At 41.7% G+C, this 14,390-nt stretch overlaps 1 protein-coding gene across 3 annotated transcripts in view; it reads left to right on the top strand.

The window, feature by feature from the left end:
* The window catches only part of Gli3 (GLI family zinc finger 3), a 296,986-nt gene that overhangs the window by 1,194 nt on the left and 281,402 nt on the right, over positions 1-14,390 (top strand). For 2 of the 3 annotated variants that reach the window (XM_010610855.3, XM_010610854.3), the window contains exon 2: positions 12,850-13,018. The exons of the other annotated variant lie outside the window; for it this stretch is intronic. In XM_010610855.3, coding sequence (XP_010609157.1) covers positions 12,892-13,018 — 127 coding nt within the window. In that variant the 5' untranslated portion in view covers positions 12,850-12,891. The remainder of the gene's footprint in view (positions 1-12,849; positions 13,019-14,390) is intronic. 3 annotated transcript variants of the gene reach the window in all.

The raw sequence follows: 14,390 nt of genomic DNA, 5'->3' as shown, positions 1-14,390 counted from the left end.
ACACACACACACACACACACACACGCACGCACGCGCGCGCGCACACACAGAGCCCCCGAACAAAGTAGCAGTGGCCTTTGCAGCAATCGTTTCAGGGGGTGCCTTTACGTAGAGCTGATGGGGGAATGTATCTCTCTGCAGGGACAGAGACTTTCTGGAGTTGCAGCACGGAAAATGAGCGGGAGGAGGTGGAGAGGGAGCAGGAATTGATCCCCAGATTTGGAGAGTTTGTGAAGAGACTTATAAGCAGATTGCTCGACCCAGACGCTCCACTCTATACCCAGCCTTTTATGCTTTTCTGAACTTTGTGCTCACGTGCCCTTTTCTGTGAGATGTCATGCCCTGGGAGGCACAGGACCCACCGGGCTTCCCTAGCTGAGGAGCTGAGTCTGTGAGCAGAGAATGAAGAGGTTTCCTCAGCTGCTGTTCAGATCCCCCTTTTCTTATCTCGCTGGTGTAGACTGCCGGATAGATCTGGCCTTGGGTACAGTGCTCATGGTCCTCCGCCAGTTTATATGTACATATATTTATGTAAAACATTTTCTCTCAGCTCTCTGCCAGCTGTTACACATTTTCTAGCTGCCACATCAGTTTGAAATGATGGACTGTCTGCGTCTTCCAGTAAAAAAGCCCTTTCCTTCTAGGTATGGGGGGCCGGCCCCTGCAAATACTGGAGCTATGCCATTAGTATATTTGTTCTGAAAACACCTTCCGCTCTCCTCTCCCTCTTCTCCTCAGTTAGTCTTTCCAGAGCACAGTAAGGACACTCGGCTGAAAATTGCAAGCAATTGGGCTTTTCTCTACTAAATGTGATTTTAGTTTAGGTCTTTTTTTTTCTTTTTTAGATCCTTGAAATATGTATCTGGTGGTAATAAATTAACTTTTCAGAAAAGAGTTGCACCCGAGCGCGTTGGATATGGATGGTGGGAGGCCCCTGCCTTGGCCATCTGAAATGATCTCATTCCATTCTATTTAAGGCAGGGAGGATTCCGCCTCTCCTTGGCACACTTTTTTGTGTGGTTTGACTTCTTCCCGTGTTATAGACCAAAATCTTCAAGAATTGGCCTAAAGTATTAATTTTGAGTATTTATGTAATTGCTCTGTAATTTGAATAGGTTCCTTATTGATTGATTCCTGTAATTATTTCATTTAGGTTTTAAATTAAAAATTAATAATAGTCTGACAGTTTCTTAATTATATGTCAAGATTATTTTGAAGGAGGAAAATGCTACGTTTTAAAATAGTGGAAATAACTCCCCAATTTCTTTATTTTTCTAAAGCAGCGCAGACTTTCAGTTGAAGGGATTTTATTAAAGTGGTGATTGGTTTTAGCAAAGGATGTGAAGTATCCTTAGAATTTATTTATGTTAGGAAATAACTGCTCTTAACCTGATACACAAATACTTGGACAGTTAGATTGTAGTCAAACCTAAAACAAACATGAAATAACATTTAAATTAGTTGGAAAAACGTATTTATAAGGAGCACAGAGTTTATTTTATACTAAAAGATATTTAATTAGAAACTTTCTGCCCAAGGGGAGATCCTTTCAGGAAATATAATTCTTAAAATCAGCCTAGGGAAGCTTTGGTTTAAGATGCATGAATGAATTCAGTGTGGGACATGTCTAGTGAAATTTCACACAAGCACAAACACTTTCAAAGGTATAGATTGAATTATTGCTAATAGGCTGGTAGCGTTGGTCCTGACCCCTGCCAATTCCCTGTGCTTTTAAGATACTTGTGTTCCTTGATTGAATCCTGACAACACACACACACACACACACACACACACACACACACATTTTTATTGTATGTGTCTCATTTACAGAGGACCACAGACAGAAATGAGAAAATTCAGCACTGATGAAAAATGGCCCTGTTCAGTTATTTCATTACTTATTTAATGAAAGAATCATTAATTTATCAATTTGATGCCCCAGCCTAAAAGTTGGACTGGCCTTTGTTTCTTCACCAGTGAAGTTTCCTTAATTACCTGTGTGCTGTCTAGGTTTCCGACTTCCTCTGGGCTCGCCTTTTAGAGGTCCTGGCTCCTATGCAAGGTATCCTGCTTCCTGAGATCCCCTCCCCACCCCCAGCTGAAAGCAGAGTTAGGGAGCTTATGAAAGGAAACAATTTAATGATCGTCCTTGCATGCACCCACATGGAGACAGCAATGCAGTAAGAAAAAACCAGTCTTGAAGGAGAAGTGAATCAGTGAGTCATGAAATGCTCAAGAAAACCTTAGTAATGGAATGTTAATGCTTTTAGACTATAGTAGATTATCTTAAAAGTCAGACTTTTCTTCTTTATGCAATTGTTGTAAATCCCCAGCTAAAGAATTCTTTGAAGGAGGTTTTAAATTCTGCTGGCATTCGTTTTCTTGGGTCGTCTGCTGTGTTTTGGAAGATTCGAGAAATTTTCTGCGAACTTAACATCATCAGGAGAGGCAATTAAAAGACTGAAATGACTACAGAAGAAACAAATACGTATATATTTATTTGTTAAGCAAACGATTCCACTCTAATAATGATTTCAGGTTGTCTTCTCATTAATGCCTGGCAGAAGCTGGCACCCTTCACTTCACGTTGTCATTTTTCTAGATGAAAATTGATCTGTTCTAGTTTCAAAGCAAATAAAGGGAGACAGAATAAACAACAACAGGGGCAGGAGTACCGCTGCAAACTTTTTCAAGTACTTTCAGTGTATTTTTCATCTTTACTTTTATTTGATGGGCCTGTGAAATAGAGCTGTAGACTGGCGAAGACTTTAAATGAAATTTCACACTTTGATGATTTTTTTTTAAACTTTGATATATTGACAGCAAAAGGAGCTGCAAAGCTTTTATATAACTTGAGCAGTAATGCCAAGCAGCAGTCAAATGTCTCCCTGCATTTGTGTTTAACTGCAGAAGAAAAACATGTCCATGGGCAGTGGAGGTTCTTATCAACCCCCTAATCCCAGATCCCAGTAAACCTGGAGGGCATGCCTCAGATCTTGCTGAAATCACTGTGGACTCTCACAGTTTGCAGATTAAATATGCTATGTGTTCCTGGCTCCAACAACAGTTTTATGAGCTCTCTAAGCTTCCTGTTTTAAGATCCTTTTCTTAAGTTTTTAGGACGCGCTGAAGGCGATGCTGTGTGGAGTAACTGACACTTGTTAATTTAGAGACACTTTGGATATTTCATTCCCTCTTTAAGAATTACTGAGATTATTATTTCTAAGTGGAAAGGCTAATTAACACCAGGAAGAGGGGGAGAAAAGCCGTTGGAAAGAAATTGAATGTTAAATGTGCTTGTAAGTGTATTTGATTGCAAACTTTTACATGGTGTCTCTGTTGTTTTATGGCATTTTCCTTTGCCTAGCCCCTGAAAATGAGACCTTTTCCATTTGTAATTCTAAATGTACTATATTTTAGGGCCAAATTTCTTAGCTACTCATTGCCACTGTATTTTTTGTTGTTGTCGCCCCCACCCCACTCCTTTAACATGAATGTGTTTTTTGTTCTGGGTGTGTATATTTCAACCCGACAAAATGTCTCAGAAAATCTATGGCTTTCTAAAGGAGCTGAATGAAAAAGCCATTACATAGTTAATAAGGTGGCACTGGAACATTTCAGCCCCCTCCTGAAAGGCAATATTGTGTTGAGTTCTACATCTGTGGTATCTATAGCTGTGTCCTTGTATATGGTGCTCTTATAGTTTGCGTAAGAGTCATAATTAAAAAAGAAAATACTTACATCATTGTCCGGCAACATGTCATATCATTCCCAAGAGAACCGCAGCCAATTTTGTGCTTAAAGGTTATTCAATGAATGAAATCGTGAAAGCCCATTTGTCAAAGTACTGCATGGTTTCTGTTAGTTTTCAAGCCCCAAATTCATTGTCTGCTTGGGTCCAGCCATTAGTCATCAATGTATTAGTCCTGCCTACAGGCCAGGCTGCCCGGCACTTCCTCACACCATCATAGCTTTGAAAGCGTACTCTGTCGACTTGTAGAATTACTGCTCCGATTTCCGCATGGCTGGGTTTGAGGTAAGTCCCCTCCCTACCTTCTAGCTGACTGTAATCCTTGCTTTCTTTTAAAGCTCCTTTCCAGAGATTTAGGGGAAAACTTTCTGAAGGGCTGTGTTGGCATCACACTGTGGTTTTGTTGTGGCATGCACTGTACATATAAATTCTACCTGCAGTAAATTGGATTGAATGCTGGCCTGAAACAGCTAGAGGGGCTTTTCTTTCCTTTACATTGTTTTTGGTAGGGGAGGGGGCCAGGAGTGTGGAGAGGGAGCAAGAGAGTAAAGTTGTACAAGCCTCTGATTGTGTATAGTGTAATCAGACACCTTGGAGTTAAATTAATTAAATAATGGGGCTAAGTGCAATTTTTAAAAAGTCTATCCATATAACTTCACAATGGCGTATGACATTATAGTTGTTCATTTTCATGTGGAAATCTGTAGACTTAGCTGCTTCTACTGTGTTTTTTTGAAGATTTCATAAAATGCCTAATAAGAAGACTCTAGAGTACTTTACATTACAAACTATTGATTTTTTTTAACCAAAAGAGACAGAAATCTCACCATTTAGATGAAAGATAAGTTTCAAATTTCAGTAATGGAGGAATGGGGTGGTTAAGCACTGTTATTGATTTCATTTCCTGATTTTTTTTTTAAAAAGAATAATTCATTCTGAAGAAAGTTATCAGTGTGCAGAGAAACTTCATCCAGTGGCTTAAGAATGAAGCATTAATGACTCAGATGTATGGAAACTTAGAATCAGGTGCATCAGGCCAACCATCCAGGACCATCTCAGCTGTTTGAACTACGGATGTTAAAATGAAATTCCATACCACAGTTTCCCTGGGCAGGGGGTGTGTAGTGTGGCATGGATTGGATTGGCCGTTTGAACATGCAAAGGGTCAAAATTAAGACGGTGGGAAAATGCTGTTTGTGGATAAGCTAAGTTGATAGGATAAGTGGACCATGGGCCATTTTTACAGAGTAAACCTTCATTTGAAAATCCTTAAATTCTGAAAAAGTGGCTATTACAATTGCATGTATAAGTTAAGAGTCAGAAGTTTAAAACCAGGAGGATAAAGTAGGGTAAATAGTACTTCACAAAAAGTATGTTAAGTACCTTTGCATTTTCTGTAGCTGATTTTAACCTCCAGTGGGTACTGGTCTAATGTTTGTTGTAATAGTTTAAAATTCCATTATTACTCAGAACAGACAGCTCTTCCCTTTAAGGGTCCTTGTAAACACAGGATTTTAGGAACCCAAAGTTATATAAGTGCTATAAGACTAATTTGACAAAAATTTTCTTCTGAAAATATGTGGAAGCTTTTAATTCCCATTAACTCAGTGAAGAGAGACAAGGGACATATTTGCTCAGTGGTGATGTTTTTTCGAGATATGTGGGTTTGAGGGGATACGGTTTTCATGAGCTTAACTGATCTTATAAGCTGATAACTGACTTACAGATCTAGGTTTCTGTCTGAGGATTGTCTGTATCCAGCTAACCTGCAGAAAGTGGGGTGTCACTGTGTTCTGCGGTGGTGTTCAGCCTTTCATGGTACCTGCCATGCAGCCTGCTTCCTGACAGTGCTGCAGGACCTGGAAATGGTAATGAATGAATGTTAAATAGAGACTTCATATGCTCCTAAAATGTTTGCCATTAAGTGCTTCTGGTAGATCAGAGAAAGTATCTCATGATGTTTTCTTTTAAATACACAAGGCAGAAAAATAAAATGGAAACTGTCGCTTGTGATTTTAACTGTAATAGCAATGATGACTCTCATGTCCAACAGGCTTTTCTGTGGTTGAAGTTGGGTGTATGGATTCCTTGAAAGTTCTGATGTAGTTAATTTATGGAAACCAATTTCACTTAATTTCATAACAAGGTAGAAGTTTCCTCCTTCTCATTCCATTTGGGGATGTCTGTTTTGAACACTGCTTATTTGCCATCAGAAAATAGCAAAGAAACATTGAAGATAATAGCTGAAAGATTTGGGGACCCCCCTTCTGCCAGTGGCACCTTGGACAGATAGCAGTTTTCTTACTTTGCAGTGAAGGCTTTTCTGCCCATAGGGGAAAATAATCCCAGATAAAGGTAAAAATAATTGTGCATTAAAAATACAGTCATTAAAAATGCATGAAGATTTCATTAAGAACTTATGAAGGTGGGCTTCTTTTCCTGCAGAAAGAAGAAGTCAGCATAGACAGGAAGGGAAAAGAAGCCTTAGAAATTTGGGGAACTGTTGGTGTGTCAGAGAGTTTATGCATACCTAATTGATTTTTCAGTTCAGAAAGATATTTTGCACACTAGGAGTCATCATCCACATCACAAACCTGTGAAGTTTTCTGTAATTCACAATTATGTAAAATCCACTGAGATGATTTCAGGTTCCTGCAGTTTGCTCCTTGAACCTCAAGACTATTTCTTCCTTCCCAAACGGATTAAAAAGTTAAAATTAGAATTAGCTTTGTGCTTCTTGATTTGTAAAAAATAAACTGTCTTCTAAAAGATTTATCTAAGAAATGAGGAATGGCTACAGAAAAGTACACATTTTTAGAGGCATTTTACCAAAAAGAATGTTTGCTGGAGTTTCAGCTAAACAGGAACTCCAGGAGTATTATTCCGAAGTAGCAGCTGATCTAGTAGTAGTAGTAAAGAATGAGAGAAATGTCACTCTTCAGTAGCAGAAAGGAGGCTGCCTTGTAAATTCTACCAAGCTGGTTTGTTTTGGAATTTTACTACAGGAGCACATTGGGTAGACCATTCAGCTGATCAGTCTCCAGGAAGATGTACCTAAATGTGATTTATCTGAGGAAAGCCTCACTCCTCTGGAGCAGTAGTCCCCTAAACTACAAGCAGAGAAATTTCTCACTTCAGGCATAATCATGGTGCTGCGAATAGCACTGCTTCGCCTGTTGCAAGTCTCCTGCTTCTGGCCTCATGGCTATAGCTGTTCTAACCCATTAGAAGTGCATCAGGCTATCTTTAATCAGGCTTTCTAACTTGGTATTTTTAAAAAAAATCTTTAAAGATATTAAGAAAATACACTCAAAAGAGTTACTGCCCAATTTCAGACCAGCTCAAAAACAAAACAAAACAAAAAACCCAAAGCAAACAAACAAACAAAAAAAGCAACCAAAACAAACCCCAACTGGGAGTCCTGCAACTGTGTTTCATCTTAGATTGCATTCAATGGAACCTTAACCTTAAAGGTTGGCTTTAGCAGTGGTACTCTCTTTGAAAAAAAAAATGTAAAGATTTAAACAATGTAGGAATACTGCTTGCCTGTGGGTCAGAGGCCTTGAGGCACAGACCTGCCAGGAGCAAGAAAGGATGATTTTTGCATGTGTTTCCAGAATTTTAATTTTTCATGGTCTCTTTTCATTATTGCATAAAGCTACTGTGCTGTTACAGGTTAAACTCTGAAATTCCACGGAGGGCTTCCAGGGGGGTAGGGTGGGGAGACAATGAGGCCATGTGTCTGTGCTTTGGCCACCGTTCTCTATGGCAGCTAATGAAGAAAACCACATTTGGGGGCCAGGTTAATGATGAATGGATTTTGTGAGTGAAACACACACCCTTAGGTTTCCCGAAGCCTTTTCAAGTGTTCTCAATGTTTCTTTATCCTGTGACCCCACCCCCACACCAACACGGTGTTACATTGCAAAGTGCCGGGAAAGTTGCAGCCAGCTAGTTAAAACAGCTGTATGGAAACCACTAGGGCCAGCCCTGCTGGACTTTTTGGTGGGCCAACCAGAGAGAGACATTGCAAATGCCCATGAGTATTCCAGAGGAGTAGGATAATGGGTCTGATCCAAACTGGAGGCCCCAGCCCCGCCTTCTCCTGGGTGTTTTCCCCTTTCCAGGCGGCTTGGCTGGCAGACTTGCATTGTCTCCTGAGGCCGCTCACAGATCAAAGTGAGTCCCCAAGAGAGCACCGCCTCTGCCCTCAGACACTCAGAGCCCTTTCTGAGAAATTCCTGGCGCACTGCTGGGGCCCGGGGCAGGAGCACGCGGTGTGGACGCCCTCGCGCTGATGTAATGATGATGGATGCGGTGGCGACGCTGCGCGCACACCGCCTGCGCTCCTAATGAATTGGTCTCTCAGAGCGGGGCTCGAGGAACAGCCAGGACGCAGGCGCAGGAAAGAGTGCTGAAGGGTGTGAAAAACATGTCTTGCACCCGTCTGAAGTGCCGGGACAGGAAAGCTTAAGAGCGGGACAGCTTTCAGACCAAGCGGAATATAACCACGCAGCCTGAACAACATCATGATCCTAATAAATGGGGTCGCCTCTCTCCTTTTTGAAGATGAACGTTCCCCTTTTGGATTGCCTAACCTTACCCCATTGCTTCTCTAAGTAGCAGCCCTGAAGAGGACAGTCTGAGGCTATTGAAAACATAGGTCCTGGGGCCGGTGATTTAGCTCAGCGGTTCGGTGGCCTGCCTTGCAAGCGCAAGGACCCGAGTTCAATCCCCGGTTCCCCCCGCAAAAAAAAAAAAAAAAAGAAAAAGAAAAGAAAAGAAAATGTAGGTCCTCCTTACAAATTCTCCAATTTGGTAAATACTGTATTGCCCCCCCCACCCGCTCACTTTTAAATGAGAATCCATGCCGCAGCCTCCCTTGGTCAGCGGCTTCAGGAAGCATCACGGGCTTTGTTTTATAGGAAGTTGGTGCAGGTTCAGATTTATAATTTAGAAAGAAAAGACCGACCTGCAGGCAGGATGCTTGTAAGGAGAGATTAGATTTAAATAGAGTCTGGAATTAATTGTGCACTGGGTTTTGGCCTGGGGAAATCACTGAAGGTTCAGAGGTAGTTGAATGGGGAAAGCCAACACTGCTTTCTGGAAGGCATATTCATCCCTGCCCTTTTACCTGTGAAACTTCAAGCCTTAGGAAGGCAGGTAGCAAGAGAGGTTTCCTTGTTTTGTTTTTTATTTGTTTGGTTGGTTTTCTTCCCCCAACTACTCAAGCTGCTGGAACTCGAACTCACGGAGCATACCAGCACATCTTGCATGTAATGTTTTGGCACTGAAGGGATTTAAGGGGGACAGTATGGAGTTTTAAGAGGGGAAACTATCAGTGGGGGATAAAGTCTCATTTCTTTCAGTCACGTTCAAAAGGCAACGGCAAGTTTTCCTCAGAGAAAAGTCCTTGAAGTGAAGCAGAATTTAAAAGTTTTCCTTGCTACTTTAGTTCTAAATAAGTCAGATGTTACTATTTCAGAAACCCTAGCGCTCCAGGGCTCCTGTCCTTTAGGGGCCAGGACCTAAGGCTTTAATGATCAGCTTACTGCTGAGTTTCAAACCCTCTTCCTGTCTTATGAAACCAGTAGCAGCCACCCTTTTCTGCCCCTTGGTTCTTCCTGTACAACTCAGTGGGGTATGGGTGTCCAGAATGTTAAAGCTTTTTCTCGATAACTGGCAGGGACAAACTTATGTTTTATAGGTAAAATAAGCCGATAGAAATCATAGGGATATACAGGAAGCAGATGTTGCCTTGGCAAGAGCCACATTCCACGTATCAACTACACTTTTAAATAATTAGTTACTAACTAATGAGATCAAAAATAAGTTGTCAAAATAGAAGAAGAGGGTAGACTCTTTGGTGACCAAGGGCCCATTTTTTAAAAAATCCATTTCAAAAAGGGGTAGAAATTAGTATTCACTAAGACTACTAATTAAGGCGATTGCAGGCAGCGCCTGGAGCTTTAGCTCCTCTGGTTGAAACCTTTCCCTACTCAGACGACTGGGGGTGGGTTGCACTGCTTTCTTACAATGAAGTCCTTTGCCTTGGGGGAAAAACCCAACAACTCCACAAAAACCGAGTTTGTCAAGGAACTTCGGTGACTTGTCTTTTTACTACTGTTAATTAGCTTCCTCTGCTAAGAAGAATACTTAATTTTCACTAGGAATCCCATCTCTTAATGGGATTTTTCTGGTCCATTTGTATGCTTCTGTGTAAAGTTGTAACTGACTAGCCAAATTCAATTGGTAAACTCTACCCAGATACATAAAACTGGATGGTATAGTAAGTGCCTATTTATTTTAAGTGATTAAAAATAGAGTGGTTTGTTTAAGTATTTCTGTTAATTATTATTTTTCTTTATGAAGCTGGGAATTGAACCCAGGCCCTTCATATTGAGCTATATCCCAGCCCATTTTAAATTTTGAGACAAAATCTTGCTAAATTGCCCAGGCTGGGATTGAACATTTGCAATGTTCCTACCTTGGTCTCCCAGAGTGCTAGGATTATAGGCTTTTACCACCACACCTGGCCCAAATATTTAGTTTTTATATACTTTGCGAGTTTTCAAAGAAAATCCAAATAAAGAATATAATGTATATAGATAACTCACTGAGCCTAAAACTCAAGATACTGTAGACTCATAGAGCCACAGGGTCAGGGATGTAATAGGTTATTTTCTCAGTCATACTCTTCTGTGTACTAGGTGGTGGGAGGAAAGAAATCTTGTCCATAACCTGGAGGGAGGAATGAAAGCTCAGTGAAGACCTTTCTAGATGAAAACCTGATTATCGTTGTGATGGGTGGTGAGAGAGAATTGGGCTGGCTGTGAATTCAGTATTCTGGAGTGCACTTTATTCCTTAGTCTATCCAGTCAACAAAGACTTCCCTAAGATCCTCCTGCCTGGTATACAGCAGTGAGCAGAACCAAACGTAGAACAGTTGTTGGAAAGCTTGAGCAAGCCTGGCAGTGAGTACTGCTTATTCAAATACAGGTTCCCAGGCGCCACTCCAGGGACATAATCATGGCCTCAGAAATTGGACTCAGCAACCAGAATGCCTAGCAAGCGCTCAAGCACCCCTGATCTCAAAGGTTCCAAAGCCACTCTGAGAAAGTGATGTAGATTCATTGTGTTCTTGTGGCATATCAAAGGAGTTACTTAAATCAGTGTGGGCGGAGCGTTAAAAAACAGGTCCCTTGCAAGATTTTTAAAGCTTTCTTTGCCTGGATGCTCGAAAAAGCCTTGGAGGATTTGTGTCCCTTCAGAAATTAAATGTACTTTTCGGCATTTAAGGTTTTCTGGAAGAAGGTCCTTAACTTTGAACACATTCTGTTTTGTTTTTTTATTTTTTTTGAGACAGGGTCTCACTATGTAGTTGAGACTGACCTGGAATTCACTATGTAGCCCAGGCTGATCTCGAACTCACTGTGATCCTCCTGCCTCAGCCTCCCTAGTGCTGGGATTACAGGCGTGCACCACCACGCCCAGCTGAACACATTCTGAAAGAGGATGTCCTCTCCCTCCTCCAATGTAAAGGATTAAACGCTACTGTCTGATCCTGTCATTGGATGAATAGCGCAACAAGGATGGCTCAGCAACAGGTCGCCAGAGTTAGTGTGCTGGACAGCTCCAGGGCCACTGGTCAGGTGGCTCTAGTCTTCTGGTTGGATACACTTCCAGCCTGGCTAAGGACATCTGCATTCTTCTCTCTTTGTCAGTGCCTTTGAGGGATGTTTCTGAATTTGGAGTGGATCTTACAATTGATATGTAAATTTCACTTTGTGCTTTTTCTTTCTTTTTATTCCACAAAAGCTGTTCTTAAATAACTTGTGTGTTTTACACTGAATGACACTGGATAATCTCAGAAAAGAATTGGAAGTTAGTGGAAAGGCGGATGCCCACAGTACCATGAGACTTTTGTTTCTTAAGACTTCTGTTTACTTGAAATCCAGGTCAAGGAGAGTTTATTGTACCTTAAGGAATTGGCAGTTCCCTTGCAAATAGTAGTTAAAGGTGATTAAACTTATTTCATCTGGTATTTTAACATTTTAGCTGGTGAGGTGGTTGCTTATTTTATTTTAGGAATTATTGTTTTTATTGAATACTATAGAATCTGCTAAATGCAGAAAAATAAGTAGCTGACAAGTTGTATAAAATGCCCACCATGGTATTGTAATTAGATAACTTGAAGAAAATGTGCCAGGAGGGGACTGTTCATTTGTTCTTGTATTCTTTGTAGGTGTAGAACAGGACTGTAGAAAGGAACGTGGACCAAAAAGAGTGAAAATTGACGAATGACGAGGTAGGGTGATTATCACAGGAACAAAGCCAGTGAAAGATGGGTGGACTGAGCTTGCCTTTAGTGGAGTTTTCAGATTTCCTTAGTGACCCCTGGATTTGATGTCAGTGATCTTTCGTGGCTTTTCCTTGTGGAATCGGAGGGTACGTTATTCTATTACTTTGTTTCAAAAATGGAACCCACATGAATTAAAAGGTTCGCATGTTTTACAATATGGTTTACCTGAATGATTTTGGACGAAGAAGCACGTTGTGGCTCAGGTTGTGGTGAAAGAAGCAAACATCGTTGGTTGAATAATTCCCTAATTCAGAACTTTGAGTAAAAGGCGTGGATGTGAGAAATTGTGGCATGCTCTTTCAAACTTCTAAGCAAAAACACTTTTCTGCTTTAGAAGGTGTCCTAATGTGCCTTCCTATAAAGTTGACTACTTGAAGAGATAATTGTAGACGTGGCTTAAAAGGGTAAAGTGACATTTGGGTTTCACATTATGGATGCAATTGAGAATGGAGGTATTTGGACCATTTGATGGCCTGTGCCCCGGAAGAATTTAGGAAAATGTCCACATTATGGAATTCCGCTGTTTTCCTTTTGGGTGTGTAGATAACATTTGCCTGGCTTGTTAATAAAACTTGGAAACTTTATTTTGGGTGGGGGCAGAAAACCTATAGAGAAACATTGAGATTTGAATTTTTGCTAAAACTTTGGTCTCTTACTTGACCGCCATAGGGGCTTCTGGGTGAGGTCATCTTTTCCTACTCTTACCGGAAGTTGATGGCGCTGTGGTGTTTTGTAGGTGTTCCCCCCTAGAAAAGAGCTGAAGTAATGAGAAGACACCATGGAGGCTCAGTCCCACAGCTCCTCCGCGACCACTGAGAAGAAGAAAGTTGAGAATTCCATTGTGAAATGCTCCTCCAGAACAGATGTTAGCGAGAAAGCGGTGGCCTCCAGCACTACTTCCAACGGTGAGCAGCCACCCCATAGCCAAACCTGCAGTCGACTTTATGTTCCCTGCCTTCCTTAGGAATTGAGCATTCACACCCGGACCAGTGCTTGTTCTAGGAGAGGCTAAAGAAAACGCAAGGGGGCAGAGGGTGGAGGCGGATGTGGAATGGGCAGGCTTCAGTATTCTCCATTTTGGCATTCAACCTACACATTTTCTTCCAGATTTTCTAATTTGAGATGTAAATGTGTTAGGTTATTTATTATAGGAAGTTCCTGTTTTGGCATTTTAGAAATCAACTTGATTAGTCTGGCAAGAGTTCAAAATGCTTTGCATTTCACACGGAAGGGCTATACTCTTTGGAATAATTAGCTTTTGCAAAAGACGCCCAGGTTGTCTTTGTTAAAATTAGTGACAAAGAGCCCCCTACCCCCAAATTTTAAGTAGTCTACTCTAAAGGATTTTGAAATTTAATAGTTGAACCCTGAGGTAGCATTAGGATCTGAGATGGGTTTCATGGTTGGATTATACAAATTGAATTTATGTAATTGTTTTCAGAGGCAACGTAGAGTTACCTTTTCTATGTGTTGCGTTTGTACATTGTAAGCAATATATGGAAGCATTTTGGTTTGAAAACAGAGTATTAAAGTCAGTTCCAGAGCCGCTGGTGGTACAAACAGTATGTATGGGTTAGTGGTAACCTTCATGTCCTTGCTGGGAGACTGCCTTTGACTTTTGTAGCTTTTACAGCTATCCTGGCCTCCCCGGCTTTCAGCCCACTTTTTCCACCATCCAGCTGGCTAGTTCTGTGTAGTGCTGTGTAGCTGGGCTCACTGATTTGCATGAGCCAACCTGCTCCCTCCTCCTCTCTCCCCAGGGGCTTATCATTTATTTATTCCAAGAAAGGTTGCACTAGGACGATTTACAGCATTCTTAAATGGAGAGTTGGAGAGTTGGAATTGGCTTTGCAAGGGAGCTGTGGCCCAGATCCTTTGCCTTGGAAGGCAGGGATTCCTGAGGAGTCCAGCTACCCCTCTTTCCCATTGACACCTGCCCAGTCTGTCCTTCTGGTTGCCCCCGCCCCCCGCCGCTGATGTCTTGAGCAATGCTCCTGGCTGTGCCAGCCTGGAAGGGACCTAGTTGTCAGACTTGCTGGCTGATGAGTCCAGATTTGCCTTCATCCTTAGGGAAATTGCCTTGGAAGGCAGGGATTCCTGAGGAGTCCAGCTACCCCTCTTTCCCATTGACACCTGCCCAGTCTGTCCTTCTGGTTGCCCCCGCCCCCCGCCGCTGATGTCTTGAGCAATGCTCCTGGCTGTGCCAGCCTGGAAGGGACCTAGTTGTCAGACTTGCTGGCTGATGAGTCCAGATTTGCCTTCATCCTTAGGGAAAAA

The sequence above is a fragment of the Fukomys damarensis genome, unplaced genomic scaffold, assembly GCF_012274545.1.
Source record: "Fukomys damarensis isolate Sample0158 unplaced genomic scaffold, DMR_v1.0_HiC HiC_scaffold_17, whole genome shotgun sequence".
In the NCBI taxonomy this organism is placed as follows: Eukaryota; Metazoa; Chordata; class Mammalia; order Rodentia; family Bathyergidae; genus Fukomys; species Fukomys damarensis.
Note: the sequence above shows the minus strand (reverse complement) of the source record. Positions and strands in the feature narration are given on the sequence as shown.